Source organism: Grampus griseus, assembly GCF_964374135.1.
Source record: "Grampus griseus genome assembly, chromosome: 4".
Classification (NCBI taxonomy): Eukaryota; Metazoa; Chordata; class Mammalia; order Artiodactyla; family Delphinidae; genus Grampus; species Grampus griseus.
In genome coordinates, this window is record NC_138997.1 from 77,985,155 (window position 1) to 78,002,696 (window position 17,542).

Below are 17,542 nucleotides of genomic sequence, written 5' to 3' on the forward strand. Positions count from 1 at the left end.
AGAATCAGGAGACCTGGAACACACAGATATGATAAAGCAACATGACTACAGATAGAGGAAAAATGCATGGTGGGTAAAGAGTAATATGTGGGCAAAATAAGCAATCCTCAAGATGGTTCCAGATTTGTAGCCATTATGAAAGCTCCTCTGGAAAGGAGAGTATGGTGGTGGTTTCTAGCAACATTTAACCTTTAGAATCTTAGGCCAGACTTGTTCCTAGAAAAGGGAAGGTAAGATTCATTCATTCAGCAAATGATGATAGTGCCTATGGTGCCAGGCATCCGTTAAGAACAGGGAACAAAACGTATCAGAGTCTCTGCCCTCAGAGCTCAAATCCTAGTCAGGGAAACAGACAATAAAGTAAATGAGGACACGTAGTATATTCGATGGCAATAATTGCTCTAAGGAAAAATAAAACAAGGAAGGGAGAATAGGGCATTGCACAGAGGGATTCAGTTTTAAATGAGGAAGTCAAGAAGAATTCTTGAGAAGGCGACATCTCAGGAATGACCTAAGAGGGGAAAAGATGTCACTTGGATGATTCGGGAGAGCTGTCTTCTGTTCTAGAGAAAGAACAGAAATGCAAAGTGTGAGAGGAGGAGAAGAGGTGAGCAGTGTAGCAGAGCCCAGGTTGGATGGGCCTCCCAGACCGTTGTCCAGACTTGGCTTTTATACTGAGTGAGATGGGAAACCATTGGATGGTACTGAACTGAGCAGAGGAAACACTTGATCTGACTTGCCTGTAAAAAAAAAAAAACAAAACTATATATATATATATATATATAAAATCTCTGTCTGGCTGCTAGACAGAGTAGACTCAAAGGAAAGCAAGTGTTGAAGCAGGAAGGCCAGAGGGTATTGAATTAATCCAGATGAGATATGGTGGTGGCTTGGACCCAGGTAATAACAGTAGAGGTGGTGAGAAATGGTTGGGTTCTGGATGGATTTTGAAGGTAGAGCCAACAGGATTGATTGATAGATTAGATGTAGGGTATGGAAGAAAGAAAGGAATCGGGTAAATTCAAGGTCTTTTAGCCGCAGCAACTGAAGGATGGAGTTGCCATTAATCAAATGAGGAGGACTCAAGGAGAAACGGGTTTTCTGGGGGGAGGTTAAGAGCCTGGTTTTTGGATACGTTCAGTTTGAGATGCCTATTTTACACCTAAATGTCTGCTATTAAGTAGGCACTGGCATGTGAGAGTCTAGAGTTCAGGAAAGAGGTCTGAAGGGGATTTATGAGTTCTAGAGTGGTCAACATTTAGATGGTGTTTAAAACCTTGGGAAGGAATGAGATCACAAAGGGAGTGAGCGTAGATGGTATTGTTTTAAATGTGAGGCCCGCCAACAAGGTTGCCTGTTTTTCTCCAGCCACGTTCAGCTGTAGGCAGACAGGTGCAGAGTGAGCCGAGTTGGTTTAATCAGCAGGTGATTTTGCCCTGCAGCAAGTATAGCAAAGCAAGAGAGGGCAGGAGAGGAGAGGATGTGATGCAATCCAAGGGCAGGAAGATTGTGATGGGATCAATGGTCCAAGAGAGAGCCAGACAACCCTCCTGAACCCTTCTCCCAAAACAACCACTGGCCCATCTTCTGCTCTTCGTGTTGGTCATCGTGAAGGCTATTTCATACACGTTTATCAGTTTTCAGGACGTTGAGAATCCTTACTGTAATCTCTTCCATATTTGTTTATCAAGACAGCCTTAACACTCCAGGTAATGTCCTTGTATCTTATCCCTCTTACAGCAAGCAAGAGCATTTCTTTTTTAAACTTCCTGCAAACCTAGAAAACAGCCATCACTTCTATTAAAATAGACAAAATTTTAATTTTATCAAATAAAATAGATAAAATTTAGAATTTTGTAGTATTATCGTGTTAACGTCTTCACTTCTTCTCTCTAGAGAAATTAATTATATCAATCTATTTACTCTGTTTGGACATAGGACACTCCTGCAAACTTTTGAGGAAGAACATGGGAATGATTGTTATAAATGAAGGCTCTCTTGATGTAAGTAAGATTATCTTTTTTAAAAAAAACCTTTAATAACTTAATTATCTTGTAGCATTTTATTTTATATTCAGCTAGCTGTGGAAATATTTTATTTTCCTGAGGTTAAAAGATACCTTACTACTATTGTTCTGCTAGAACAAACGTACACTGTTTTGAACCATTGATGTAAAAAGATGCTAGCTTTGTATCTATGACAGCTAAAAGAAATTGCTAAATGATTTGCTTAATGTTGTGAGACAAGAAAGATGCTTTACAAAAGCATTATGTCAGGAGGTTGCTGAGTGACTGCAACTTATTTGTATCTGCCTGGGTATTTTGTATATTAAGCATTTAATGTCTGCTTTAGCTTCCAGTGTTGATATTTTGCTTCTTTTAAAAAAATGTGAAAGCTATTGAACAACACCAAATAACCAATAGTCAAGTTGTTTTTTGTTTTTTATCATTTATTTTTTTGGCTGCGTTGGGTCTTCGTTGCTGCACGAGGGCTTTCTCTAGTTGCGGCGAGCGGGGGCTACTCTTCATTGCAGTGTACAGGTTTCTCATTGCGGTGGCTTCACTTGTCGCAGAGCACGGGCTCTAGGCACGGGTTTCAATAGTTGTGGCGCACGGATTTCAGTAGTTGTGGTGCTCGGGCTTAGTTGCTCTGTGGCATGTGGGATCTTCCCAGACCACAGCTGGAACCCGTGTCCCCTGCATTGGCAGACGGATTCTTAACCACTGTGCCACCAGGGAAGCCCCTCAAGTTTTTTTTTTAATGTCCTAACTTCTGGGCTGAAATATGAATTCCTAGGATGTCTTTTTTCATGGCTGTGTTCACATGAAGTTATATTTGGAAAAGAGGGAAAGATATTTTAGGAATATAGTGTAAAATAAAAGTTAACAAAAAAAAAAAAAGAAAGTAGGTCAAATGACCTGTAAATATTTTAAAGGAAAGGTGAGTGCAATTTAAGGTGGAAGACAGAACAGGAGAGGTGATTATACAACCGCTTGAAACAGTCATTGTGATGCAAAGAGCAGAGCAGAGCAAACCTGATAATTAGGGATGTTGGAGAAGCCGAGACCAGCTCTGTAGAAGGGATGATGAAGAGGCAGATGTTTTGAAGTTGGATATAAAACAAATTACATGTAAGAAGTTTTTAGCTTCTGATTTTTAAACTGAAATGATGACCTCTTTATTATTTGTCCTTAAAACAATCCTTGTGATACTCTTCCCTTTCTTGTGAAATCTTTAAGCACCTTGTAGCCTGAAGAATAATATAAGATTTTGCAATTATGAGAGTTGTTTATGCCTTTCATTATTGGGGAAGTGCTTTTTGTGAATGAAGTTTTAATCCTAAACACACACACACACACACACACACACACACACACGCAAAAAAAAAAGCCAGCCCTCCAGAAGCTTATAAATAATAAGGGAGGTAAAGTGCATTCAAGTAACAGATATGTAAATAAGGTAGATAGCTTGCTGTGAAAATATCACGATGTTTAAGGAACTATTTACAAAGTAAGTGGCATTTAGTTACATAGAAGTGAGTACCTGAGTAAGGGGGACAAAAGCAGAAAAAGCTGAAAGTTACTGGAAGTAAGTTCAAGGCATATTTGGGGCATGAAAGAGGAACATTAAACTTGAGCACAAGGTTATAATTTTTTAAGTATGTTTTGTTTGAATAAATGTAGGCACAGAATGTAAAATTTAAAAGTTACAAAAAGGGAAAGTCTAGGTGGCAAAAAATGAATCGCCCACCTTTACACCCAGCCTACTCGTTTACCTCCCTAGGGACGGTCACTAGTTCCAGTCTTGTGTGTTTGTCCAGAGATGTTCTGACTTACCTAAGGGATATGCATGTCCCAGATGTGCATGTCTGTGGATGCATCCTTTGTTGTTAAACACAAATTGCAGCATGCTGTCCACACTGCTTGATACTGCACTTTGCTTTTCTCACTTAATATATCTGAACAATTATTTTATAATGGTCTGTGTGAAGCTACCTAATTCATTTTAATGGTGGCACAGTATTTATAAGACAGCCATAAAGAAATGCCAGAGGGGGGTTAAAACTGGAGAGCTAGTCTCGGGTCAGCTGTGGAAAGCTGGGCCAGGTCTGAGAATTTGCCTTCATAGGCGAGGGAAGCAATTACATCAGCCTCTTAAAAGAGGTGTGATGGTTAGAAGCAGTTCTACGTAGGCAAGTTGGAAGGGTGGGAGGCATGGGGTGCAGGTAAGGGACCAGGATAAGAGTTAGGGAGGAGGAAATAGGGGCACCAAAGCCAGCAATGTGGTGTGAAATTCAGGGAAACTTATCCCATGGGGTCCCTGAGAAGGAGCCATCGAAGGTGGTTCCAGAACTGGGTTGCAGTTGTTCACAACATTACAAGACCCTCAGTGTAAACATCCCCATAATCCCTGTAGACCATTAGGCCTTTGTCAGCATCATGGGTTACACGTGGTACCCAGGTTTTCTGACACTTGAAGGAAGTCAGAAGTGGGACCTGTGAGGTCAAAGCAGAAGCATGACCATGCTTGATTTGACATCCTTCTTCTCTGGATTTAGGCTTTCACTTTATGTAGAGTGTGCTAAGCATTGCTTCTTTTGTTTTCATCTGTTTCATCATTTTTCTCCAACTCTTAGACAAACACAGTCTTGAAGTGTTTTAAGTATCAAGTGATGTAAATAGCAATCTCAAGAAAAAAAAGAGAAAACTGAAATACCAAAAATATTCAATGTACTGAATCATGTATTGTTAAGACAGGTTTATTTATTTCCATTTTGAAGTTTCCAAGATGGCAACTCAAAAGTAATAAACACCTCATTGGGACGTCTCTGGTGGTCCAGTGGCTAACAATCCGCCTTCCAATGCAGGAGATGCAGGTTCAATCCCTGGTCAGGGAACTAAGATCCCACGTGCCATGGGGCAACTAAGCCCATGCGCCACAACTATTGAGCCTGCGCACTCTGGAGCCCATGTGCCACAACTAGAGAGCCTGAGTGCTGCAGCTACTGAGCCCGGATGCCTCAACGAAGACCTGATGGGGCCAAATAAATAAATAATTTTTTTTTAAAGAAAAGTAATAAACACCTCAAAGGTACTTGCACTACCTATTGCTGCAGGACCAAACGTAGAGCCTCAGGGGAATACTCAATTTCAGTGAGAGCAGGGACACCCCTCTGTCTGTTTTGGTTTGCCATTCTCTCTCACTCCCCAGCAAGTTGCCTAGCCCATAGTTCGTACTCCATAAATATTTGAGAAGTGAGTCACTGAATAAGGTTTAATTAAGGGCTTCCTTTAAAAACAGAAAAAGGTTGTGTATCAGTTTTAAGTTTGGTAGTAATCGATCATATCTGATACTTAAAGAGCAAGTGTTTAGAAATGTCCTTAGCAATGCAAATGCCAGTTAGGTGTGGAAGATCACAGGCAAACACTATGGCTGAATGAACTGACAGACGCATCCAGCTCCAGGCTACCTTGGGTTCTCGCACTGCTGTCTGGAGAAGGTTTTTCTCCCAGGGAGTTAAGTGGTGACTTTACAAATCTGGCTGTCTGGGGTGAGACCTGCTGTGGCAAACTCATTCGCTTCTCAGCAGGAAAGGAAACAGCACTTTGCACCATAGCTCCTTCAGATCTTGTGTCATACAACCCACGGCTGAGATTTCAGGCAGGTCATTAGAATGAGTCTAGGTAAATCATTATTTATTTTTCATTGCCATGGAAAAGAAAAGCATCCTATGTGTTCAAATTGTACTGATAATAGTAAGAGATAGGGTTACCACTCCATCAGCACAAAGAATAATTAACATTTAGGTGATAAACTTAGGAATATGCCATCTTAGGAAATAATATTAATATAATAGGAAATAAATTGTGGGTGTTCAGAGTTTTGTCAAGTGACAATTTTAACGTACTCAGATCATTCTGTGCAGTAGCACAGTGGTTAAGGTACAGTTCTGCCCCACCTGAGTGGGGCACCCTGGGCAAAGTGAAATTAGATAACTTCTCTGAGCCACTTGTGCTGCCTGTCAGGTGAGGATAATGTTACCCTTGGATTGGTATGGTTAGCACAAGGCATGGCACGTATAAAAAGGATATGTTACAAAATTGTGTAGAAAAGTAGTCTATGTTGAAGGCTTGCTCTACAGACCTAATATGGAAATCTGATGGGCTTTTCTGCCTCTGCACATCCCCGGTTCCTTTCACAGCAAAAGCAGCACGCCCTGCTAGTATGACGCCTGAGAGCAAAGCTAGGTGTTCTCACCCAGTTACCTGACAGTGCCAGCAAAAGAGTTTCTTAAAAAGCTTGATCATACTTGTTTTAATTTAGAAAGTAAGAATTTCGTGGAGGAGTACCTTTAATAATCTAAAGTAGATCAGAATCTATTAGATATTTGTTAGGTAACAGAATTTTCTATCATGTGACTTTGAACCACTTTGTTTTGGGTTCTGATTATGATCTTGGTATGAGACATTTTCTTAAGGGTCTGCAAAAGCACAAATTTTAAATTACTGGCTTGAAGGATATTTTGTACTTCTTCCCTAACTCTACAGAAATGCCCAGGAAGTATCCCATTAAATTCACAGAAACCCCTTCCACTTAATGACCTAGATCCTGTCTGTTAAAACTGGAAACATCTGAAAATGTGAGCTAAGAGCTAGGGAACCTCCTATGTGACCTATCTTTAGCTCCCAGTGTCTGATTACAGCATCTTTCAAAATGTAGTAAAACAATTCTGGAAGGACTGAGTTGATGTTATATTAAGGAGTGTGATTATTATAGTATTCACATCCCCCATAGCATACCAACTCTGTGAATCTCTGGAAATACTTTCAGGTGACCCAGAATATCTTTTTTGATGGACATGATCTAACTTTTTCTAAAAGGTAGAAAGAAATTGAAGACTGATTCATGGAGATAGCTCAGGATTTCACTACCCTCATTTGTCAAGTCTGGGTAAGTGGGAGGAACCATAATTTCTTAAGCCATTAACTCTGTAGGTACCCAAATCATCTTTCTTGAGTCTCACATGATATACCTGTAACCTTGGCCTCTCCTCCTTTTAGCATCTTTTTTATGTGGAGAGTTGTGGGATCTGTCCTGAGAGGTAGGGCTGGATCTTAAATTTGTTCTTGTTGTTTTTTCTCCTCTTTTCTACTGTCTGGCTTCCCTAGGAATCAAAAAGGGGCAGAGAGGAAAATTACTTACTATATATTTATTGAATCAACAGAAATGATGATTAAATATGTATGTGAGGAACTTGGAGAAATAAATTTCTTCCACTCAGAGTCAAAAGGCTTCCAGTTTTCCCAAGTTGAACTCCTGAGAAGCCCTGCCCACCTCTCCTGCTGATCATCTGGGCACAGTTTTTTCAGTTTCTGCTTCTGTTGACATTTACAGTTAGCCTGATTAGGAGTCAGCACCCAATATAAGGAAGCAGAGTATGGATCCCAAAGGAATATGCAGCTTTTTGACTGTGTGAAAAGGGAACTGCTTACCCCTGCAGGGTTCTATGCGTGGCTATTATAGTCATAAGAAAAACACTAGCTTATGTTTATAAGTGCTTATATTTTGTACTAAGTACCGGACTAAGGATTTTACAAGGACAATCACATTTACACCTGAAAACATTAGTAGGCAGATACTATTATGCCCCATCTTGAAAGGTTAACTTGCCCTCTAGTGCTAAGCAGCCCTGGAGGCTGTATCTAAGTCACTGGATTCCAGAGTCTAAGAAAATAAGAGTTCTCTGGGCCTCAGCTGCCAGTGACTCTTATAAAATAATAATAATAATATCCATCTCTAGGATGTTGTTGTGAAGATTAAACAAAACAGTACCTTTTAAGTACAAGGTCTGGCATTTAGTAAGCACATAAGAAGTATGGACCATTACCATGATCATGATCATTTCTTTTAGCATCATTACTCCTGGGGGTAGGGGGAGTTTTCGTTTTGCCAGCTGCTGTAAGAGGTGATTTTAAACAGCTGCCCTCCTCACTACTTAAATTTCTCTACTTAATTTGCAAATATGAACTTAAGCCAGCCTAGGTTTGATTATGGATACCAGTCTTTTCCCTCCCTCATATATTTTACAGAAAATGAATTGTTAACCACATTTCATATTAACAAGGATAAGAATATATATTTTTCAACACCACGGGAAAAGAAAGCCCATTATGGGATTGCACATTTTTTTTCCTAGCCGAATTTGATTTTCTAACACCATGTAAGCTTCAAATGTAACTTACAGGCATTCATGACATAAATGGTGAAGTTGTCATCTGCACCCTTTTAAGCTCGACTTATATGTATTATGCAGACAAACCTTACTGCTTGGGGAACCAGTCACTGTTGAACGGCTTCTGAAAGAAGTCCAGAATAAGCAAGTTATTGACTTGACTCCGGAAAAGGAGGGGAAAAAAGAGAATTGAGGCTACTTCAAGTTTTGTCTTGATATGTCCCATGAGTCTAATGCAGTATGTTTTGTATTGCTTTGAAAAATAGTTCAGGCAGGTTTTAAACCACACTGAGTTTTCCTCCACTGCCAGCTCGGGAACTTTAGTATTGTGAATTCTCTTTTGCCATTAGCAAAGCTGTTTCAGCTTTTTTGGCCTGAAAATGTGTAAGATCTCAGTTTAACTTTTAAGGTGTTAATGTATCCCTATCAAAAGCAAAGATGTGTTTTTATAATGTCCCATTGCAGGATGATTGTTCAAATGCTGTCTGGCACACGGCTTACTTCAAGTAGCTCTCAGTGAAGAAAGCCAACTTTGTTCCGTTTGAGAGAAACGGGTTAGTAAAAACTATATATAAACATTACAAAAAAAGAAAATAACATACGAACAAATAATCTGTTCTCTGTTCCTCTGATTTAAGATGATGTCTGCCACAAGCCAAAGACTGTGGTTGAAAAAGTTCCATCAAACCCATTGTTTGGTCTCATAAAAACAAAATGTGTCCCCTTTGCTCAAACAAAATTCTGTAATCTTGGGTTGTGTTCAGATCCCTAAGTGAAGTTGTTCACAGATTCATAGTGTTGCTGTTCTGAGAAATTCTTCCTCCCCCTAAGCCTGAATATTCTTTATCTTTTTTTTTTTTGGCTAAACATCTGAGCTCTTCTAAGACTCTCTGAGACCTAGAATTACCGTTAAATGCCTTCTAATCAGTCTGCCCTCTTGCCATCTCCCAACAGCTTGATGGCATTTTTGAGGTGAGCAGACCATGCCTTGTGACTTTTTTTGCATCTCTTTTTTTTTGTATCTTTTGATGAATCAGCATAGCCATAAAATTGACGGTTTACAGGAAACCTATGTGTCAGGTAAATCTGCACGCGTTAGCCTCTGCTCCTATACGGATGACGGTGTCTGTCTCAAATACAGATGGAGACTTTGAGTTCACAAAGCTAACGCCTGTGGGATCCTGAGTCTTGACCTAGATTGCTCTAAGTCCAAAACTGTTTTTCTTTTTGTTCTTAAATAACCCTTCCTTCTCCAGAGGTAAAGGGGACTCAGTCTCAGAAAAAAGCATTCTGGAAGGCACGCCCCACGTTTGCCAGCTTGCCCCTACCTCCTCTCCCGCTCACCACCAGGACTGCAGAGCAGCTGAAAGAGGAATGCTCTTCTGGGAGATGGTGGCGTTTGGGCATCTTGTATTTACGAAATTCAGGAACGACCCTATATTTCGTTTTACTGTGACAGTTGTACATAGATTTATTTGAATGGATGTGGGAAATAATGGAAATGGTGTGCATTTGGAATGTGCAGTGAGAAAACACAGCAGATAATGATTCTTCGGTATTCCTACATTAATTAATTCAAATCATTAGGGAAATGGGCCCAACATCAGCTTTCTTTGTGGTTCTGGGTAAGAATTTCTCACAGACCCCAGTTGTTACTGTCTCCAAACCGTTGATTTGGTAATTTGCTTATTTTCAAAAAACCGGTTGTATATTCTGCGCAGCCTCTTCTGGCTGAATTGAAGGCCATACGAGAGACTGGATGTCTGCCCATCCAGTTCCTCCAGGACACTTCCTCCTGCCCTTGAGTCACCGCCGCCGCTGGAGAATATTTAATGCCAAGCTCAAAATAAGTGTTTAGGAGACTTTCAGTGGTGGTTTCAAATAATTACTGTGAGAGCTTTGGTAAAAGCCTTTATCCACAAAACTATTTAAATTATATAATTATATCCCCTACCTCACTCTTCCTTCCTTTCCCGGGATTTGTCTGTCTTTGCTCTGTGCCGCCATCCCAACACTGAAAGATAGACTTAGACCCAGATTGGACACTTTCTGCCTTTCTCTCTAGGGTACCCAAAACGAGAATAGATGCCTCACAACGAATTATTTGCCTGATGGAACCTATCATAACCCCAAATCCCAAACCTCTGCCCAAGAGCCAAGAGCAATTTACCCAGCGCTGCAACTTCCTTTTCTTAGCTTCTTCCATTCTTTGACCCATTTCAGATGGCATGACCCTACTGGGAGATTGGGCCATTTCCTCAATTACAGTGTTTTATATCTACGCCTGCCCTGGAAAGCTCATATCTGTGTATCAGCAAAGCATGAAAAAAATTTTTTTTCTCTGTTTCCCTCTTCATTATATTTAGCAATATGTATTGATTAAGTGCATTTGCTTGGCTGCCTTCCACTAAGCTGTTTTAGAAGACCTCTTTGGCCATATGTTTTTAATGATTTCACCTTCTGTCTGCCTTTACCCATTTTAGAAAAATGACTTTATGTTGGTTTGGTTCTATACAAGTATGTTTTTAAAGGTTATGTTCTAATATAGCCTAGGAGTTTAGAAACACCAGTTTTTCTGGTCAGAAACTGTCCAAGAGAGAGAGTGATCCTGACGGGGATGAATACTAAATGGACCAATTGTATATAAATGTAATTTCTCTTTATTCTCAGGTATATGTTCTTTACCACTTACTACCGCCTGCAGTAGCTAAAGAAGTAGTTGATATATGTGTTGCATAGGGTTATATGGAATGACCAGTGTTCCACTGAATCAATAATACAGTGTCAAAAGATAATACCCAATGGTTTACCGACGTTGCTGTCAGGGAAATCATAACTCACTCTTTAAGAACGTGCTAACATTGTCCATACTTGATATGGTCAGAATGTATTATTAAGAATGTCATTGGAATGTTCCATTGATTTGTAATTTTAGGGTATGAACATTTGGAGAGTGCAAAAATAGAGAAAGAATGAAACATTATTTGGCCATAAATTTGTAAATACCTCATGTCTTAAATGATGATGAGATGGGGCCACAAACCACCAAAACAGCTAATAAAATAGGTGTTAGTTTAAGATTTTTATATATATTCTCTTATTTGACATTTTAACTTAACTGATAGTAGGTTTTAAAACCAAGTAGGTAAGCTAAGGTTTTTTCACACACACACACACACACACACACACACACACAGAGTAAGTATTTATTTATCTGCTTTTAAAAATCATCAATACCTAAGAAGTTAAGTTGATGGTGTTAGAGCTGAAGAACATGCCAGCGAAATAAGTCCTCTATGTTTTGTTTATCATTAGTTATTTTCAACCTACTATTTGTGAAGCTCTCATTTGCATATAATGCTATTTTATGTAACTGCATATATATATATATATATCTCTTTATGAGAGCTTAAAGTCTAACATATATTGATGTGGTCATCTGCAAAAAAACATAGTATGAGAGAAATGCCAAATCACTTTGTAACTTTCAAGTTATTTTCTGCTCAAGAGTTGTATCAGGGCCTCCCTGGTGGTGCAGTGGTTAAGAATCCACCTGCCAATGCAGGGGACATGGGTTCAAGCCCTGGTCCAGGAAGATCCCACATGCCGCGGAGCAACTAAGCCCGTGCGCCACAACTGCGTGAGCCTGCGCTCTAGAGCCCGCGAGCCACTACTACTGAAGCCCACGCGCCTAGAGCCCGTGCTCCACAACAAGAGGAGTCACCGCAATGAGAAGCCCGCGCACCGCAATGAAGGGTAGCCCCCGCTCACCGCAACTAGAGCAGCAACGAACACCCAGTGCAGCTGAAAATAAATAAATAAATAAATTTAGTTGTTTAAAGAAGAGTTGTATCAGGTTAGAGACAGAAATTAAGAGATAAAGAAAAGCAGTCTAGGTTAACTTTATAAATATTTGTCCTCCTACCATCTAGCAAGAGCTACATGCCATATGAGAAGAGATAATGCCATCTTTTCTGTAATTGAGGGAAGACAGGTTTCCAGATAGTTTTTATGTAGAAGAAGTAGTAGCTAGTAGAGTTGGGTGTTAGCAATGAAAAAGTAGATTGAAATAAAATTGCCATTAGGAGATTTCAAAAGGAAACTGAAAATCATCTCAGTAATATACCACTTGGATTGCACTGATGTTGTGCAGTGATTGACAGGTTGCAGAACATTCATTCTTCTTCGGGTGTTGACATCTCTCTTAGACCTGATGTCAGAGGAAGGAAAAGAATTAGTCTTTCCTGGAAATCACCTCTGAGCCAAGCACTGGGCAGGACACCTGAGTTAGCACATCTTGTCACCACAATAACCCTACAAAAGAGATATTAACCCAATCTTATGAATGAGAAAAATTTGATTGAGAGAAATTAAGTAACCTGCCTGAAGAAAGACAGCCATGAAGTGGGAGAACAACGATTCAAACCAAGTCATTCTGATACCATATTACTGCTAGTTAGTCAAGTGAAAAAATAAATAAGGACGAGGTAGATTGGAATACATATGTACTCCTGGTGAAGAAGTTTATCGATAGGCCATGAAATAAACTTACCTGTGACACCTATGATGTGGGATATAATCCTTTGTAGAACGCTGAGCCTAGGTAGCCACCTGATCCAAAAGTATTTTGGGGTTCTTGGTGTCTTAAGTTAGTGGTGGAAGCCATTCCTTATTTCTCATTTAGTTTTTTCATAAGGAACTTTTTTTCAAAATAAAACACCTAATATTTCCTTTCCAAGAAAGGTGAAAAATGCTTGATTAGCTTGTTTTCACCTTATATTCTACAACCACCTAAAGGTGAGGAAAGCCTTGTGTTCTGAGCCATGGGGTATGTTACAGCTTCTGGAACTTAAGTCCTTTACCATGTGGCGTCATCGTTTTGCTTCAGATGTTATTGGTGCCCAGAAGCATCATGTGAACCCTCATGGCCATCCTTGGCTTTCTAACTAAAAAAGCCCCACTTTTTTATGGTTACATATTTGTTATATGTTGATGGCTGCCTTCTCTACACTGATTGGTAACTTGTGCACATCAGCTGATGAGTTCTGAAGAGTTATTTTACAGTGACCCAACCTCCAGCAAGTTGTCTTATTTCATCAGTCACCGTCTTTGTTCCACAAGATGTTCTCCTGTAACATTATGTTGCATTTTGTCCTTTTGGTGGAAAGTAAGTGAAAACAGAAACCCGCTGTGCTGCTACTGAAGTGAGAAGCACAGGCTTCATAAACTTAAGTCCATTCTGACAAGGGTGAAAGTTGTGTGTCTTCCAAAAGTGATTCAGCATTAGCCAAAATTCTATGCTTATTTCACTTAACTGGTGGTGAACTCATGATAAACTTACGATAAACATAAATTTATCATTTGACCTGCACACATTTAAGAGATTCCCAGGAATAAATCCAGGTGCTGAAGGCTTATTTGTATTCTGACCCAAATACCAACATATAGTTTGAACTAAATAAGTATTATATGTATACTTTTTTCCTTTAACTTTTGCTCTTGGGCTTAGCCTTGCTGATGACTCCTTCTGGGATAAGATGAGTTATCACACATTTTCTTCTGTCACTATAAGTAACTGTGGCCCTGGAGCAGGATGTGGGTGTTACGACACCCATACGACACCCACACCACGACATTTAGGTGTTAACATTTTACACTGTCTGTAACCTTCACATCATTTCTGCTGGTTAGACTGGAATAGACTAGTCTTCTAGTCAAAGGCAAGAGGCTTTTATTTACCTCTCCTTAGGGATATTTCCACATTCTCTACTGGGGTGTTTCCTGGATATGTTCCTAAGTAAGACTCTCTGTTCTGTAAACCCCTGAAAGGAATCAAGAAGAAAAACCAAAGGCCAGAGGCTGAAAAGGGCCATTTTTATGCAAGTGCTTTCTGCAACATTACATTTGGGGCCATCAAAATCATAGTTCTTAGGTGGCCTAACATGTTCTTTGCACATCTGGCCTCTGGATTCTTTAGAGTGTTCCAAGCAGAGTTTTTGCCAAAATGCAAACGACATCTTGCACGCTATGATACTTTCCAAACAAGTCAGGGCTTTCAATTTATTTCACTATAAAAGTGTGTTCATTGTCTAGGGTGCCCTCTGTGATTTTTATCAAAGATTTCCTCGGCAAACGTCATGTAAAAGTAATTTTAAAAGATTATCATAGGGCTTCCCTGGTGGCGCAGTGGTTGAGAGTCCGCCTGCCAATACAGGGGACACGGGTTCGTGCCCCGGTCCGGGAAGATCCCACATGCCGCAGAGCGGCTGGGCCCGTGAGCCATGGCCTCTGAGCCTGCGCGTCCGGAGCCTGTGCTCCGCAACAGGAGAGGCCACAACAGTGAGAGGCCCGCGTACCGCAAAAAAAAAAAAAAAAAAAAGATTATCATAAAGCTGCCAGTCTTTGATTTCTTAAAAATTGTTGTTATTTTATTTTATTGGAGGGTATGGTGGGGGTCAGGGCAGGCCACCCTAAAATATGCCAGACTGGCATATTGAATATTTTGAATTAAAGTTACTTAAGAAACAGCCAATCCAAGAAGAACATTCTGACCCTCCTTTGTCTTTAGAAAGCAAGAAATAAATCTCCCATTTGAAAAGTACCCGCCCTGCACCAGGAGGTAGATAGACATCCTTATCACTAGAGATAGGAAATTCCAGGCCAAGAAGGCTGTTTAAACAAAATTTGTTACTGCCTCACTAATTTACTACCCCAAGCTTAAACGTCTCTGTCTTGTCAATTCTTTACAAATTTGTTGTTTCTTTGTCTAAAAATTATAAAAACTGCCTGCTTTGGTCACTTCTTAGGTCCCATTTCTATGAGACCTCCATGTGTACTAATTAAATTTGGGGGTTTTTCCCTCCTGTTAATCTGTCTTGTGCCAATTTAATTATTAGGCCAGCCAAAAAAACTCAAGAAGCAGAGGGTGGGAAATTTCCCCCTCCCCGACAGGTATTGTATGAACATGTTATCTATTTTGCCAGGCAATACAAAGATGCAAATAGAACTTTATTAAGGCCCTTTGGTCTGAGTTAATCTTTGTGAGGAATTGTACTTGACCTCATTATCTGCCAAGCATCTTTCTTTCTTTTTTCTTTTCCAAGCGTGTTTCTTATAAACCAAATACACATTGTTTTCTTCTCATAAATCCACTATTATATAACCTGCTTGATCACTAAGTAGCTAGTCTAGGTGTTGATTCCATTATTCATTAGACAATTTCTGTTATATGAGATAGAAGGAGATGTTAGATCATAACCACCACTTTGTTCTCCATTTCCTCTGCAATAAAATAAGCACACTAACATTTTATTTATTGCTCTAATTGAAAGTGTCCAAGATTACACAGGAGTTTTACAGGCAGTAAAAAACAATGGTCACACAACAAAATCATTGTAACTTCCCACAAGGTATTCTCCAATCATTAATAATTTGGTTATTCTTTTATTACCAAGCTTGTATTGATTTTATTTCATCTCTTTATCAAGGACCTCAGTCCTGCAGGGAAGTAGAGATATAAACAGATAAGCAATTATACATCACGCTACATTGTGTAAGTATAAACACATATTTGGAGAATCCAGAAGGTGGAGGTATTCATGTCACCTGGAGGACTCAGGAAAAATAGAGTTGGGGACGTTTCTTGGTTTATTTATTGTTCATTGCTTTCCGTATGTAGTCTTAAGGGAAAGAAAGAGTGACAGTGGGGGAGAATAAAGATGCAGGGGAGAAGAGGGAGGAACAGAGGTGAGAAAAGAAGGCAGGTCTTCCTCCCAGCTCAGGAATTAGGGAGGATTAGGTAAAGGGAAGTTTTGAGATTAAGAGAGGAAAGTTGAGAGAATAATTTACGAATGTTCTCAGTAAAGCAGGGAGATGTTTGCTGCACTAACAGGAGCCAAATTTGGAGTCTGAAGAAGGGAAGAAAAGGTCTGGAGTAACCTCTGGGAACATTGGAATTGGCTAGGCCTGGGTGAAAGTATAGATCAGCAGTAATGAGCACCCATATAAGAGAGGAGAGCTGGAGTAGAGCCTGTCCTCAGGGGGAGGTGATTTTATTCCCTTTCTAGTCCCTGTTGTGTCAGGACTAAGAACAGAGAAGTGTTGGCTGTAGACTGAATTGTGACTTGGCAAAGCAGGAAAGCTTGGAGGAGCTCATAAGGGCCCCTGATGAGCACTTGGCTAGGTGCAGCCCAGGGACAGGGAGAGGAGAGCTGAATGCTCAACTGTCGTGTCCACATGGGATGCAGGCTGTGAGAGGTGCAGGCAAATCCCGCTTTCCCTGCGGCTCCTTCCCATACCTGGGTCCCCGCCTGGTGAGACGCCTGAATGCCTGTCTGTCTCCCCAAACTGCCTTTACTTCTGACTCTCCCTGATTATAGCAACAAATGCTCCTTTTCTTTCAGCCCACAAATAAGACTTTGTAGCATAAGGAGATACAGAACTTTTATGTTGTTGTACTCTATGGTCTTTTATCCTTTTTCTGAGTTAGCTTCTCATTTATATATTTACACTTTCACATGTCACTAAGTTTAAATGTTTAAACATTTCCCCCTTCGGTAACCAAAAAGAAAACAAAGCAACAGCTAATGTAGTAATAAATTTATTTCTAGCTACAGGAGATAAGCTTCAATGCAATATGGCCGTAAAGTATGGCTCCCAGGCTTACAGGAGAAGCAATAAACTTTCATAAATAAAAGAATTTTAAAATACTCCTGGCAGTATAAATAAGGGTGAAATATAACATGTAACTGGCAGCACACAGCCAACAACAGAGCTGCTTACAAAATAAAACTGTAAACGAAAATAAGAAAGTGTTTGCAGCTTTTCTGTTGCTGTTACCTTGCGCCCTAGGTAGGCTGACTGGAGAATTCACTGTGCGAAGATTTTGACTCACCTTCTGAAATGTGATCTCTATTACATCTCCTGACACTGTTTGATTTGCTGCAGATCTGTGATAATCACCCAGGAAACCCAGGGATGCTGACGCCACAAATAAGTTCTCAGTACATTTTAAGATGTTAGAGAACGCCCTCAGAAGAAGGGAGAGTGGGGTGCACAGGACTGTGTCGAACAGACAGGATCATGAGGGGCTTGCACAGCCAGGGGTTTACTTGACTTTGAGTCTTGCTTTGCAGCTGATCTATAAAGAAATTTGAAGTCCTCTTGAGGTACATCTCAGGTTTCATTTAGGTTTTCAGATCAGGAGTGACTTGGGCAAAACTTAAAAAAACAGAGTAGCGGATGGATGGATGGATGGATGGATGGGTGGATGGATGGATGGATGGGTAGGTAAGTAGATAGGTAGATAGG

The 17,542-nt window shown here is 40.1% G+C and overlaps 1 protein-coding gene across 2 annotated transcripts in view; it reads left to right on the plus strand.

The window, feature by feature from the left end:
• The window catches only part of ATP8A1 (ATPase phospholipid transporting 8A1), a 237,897-nt gene that overhangs the window by 137,400 nt on the left and 82,955 nt on the right, over positions 1 to 17,542 (plus strand). For both annotated transcript variants that reach the window (XM_082653094.1, XM_082653095.1), the window contains one exon: positions 1,939 to 2,003. In XM_082653094.1, the coding sequence (XP_082509220.1) occupies positions 1,939 to 2,003 (65 nt within the window). The remainder of the gene's footprint in view (positions 1 to 1,938; positions 2,004 to 17,542) is intronic.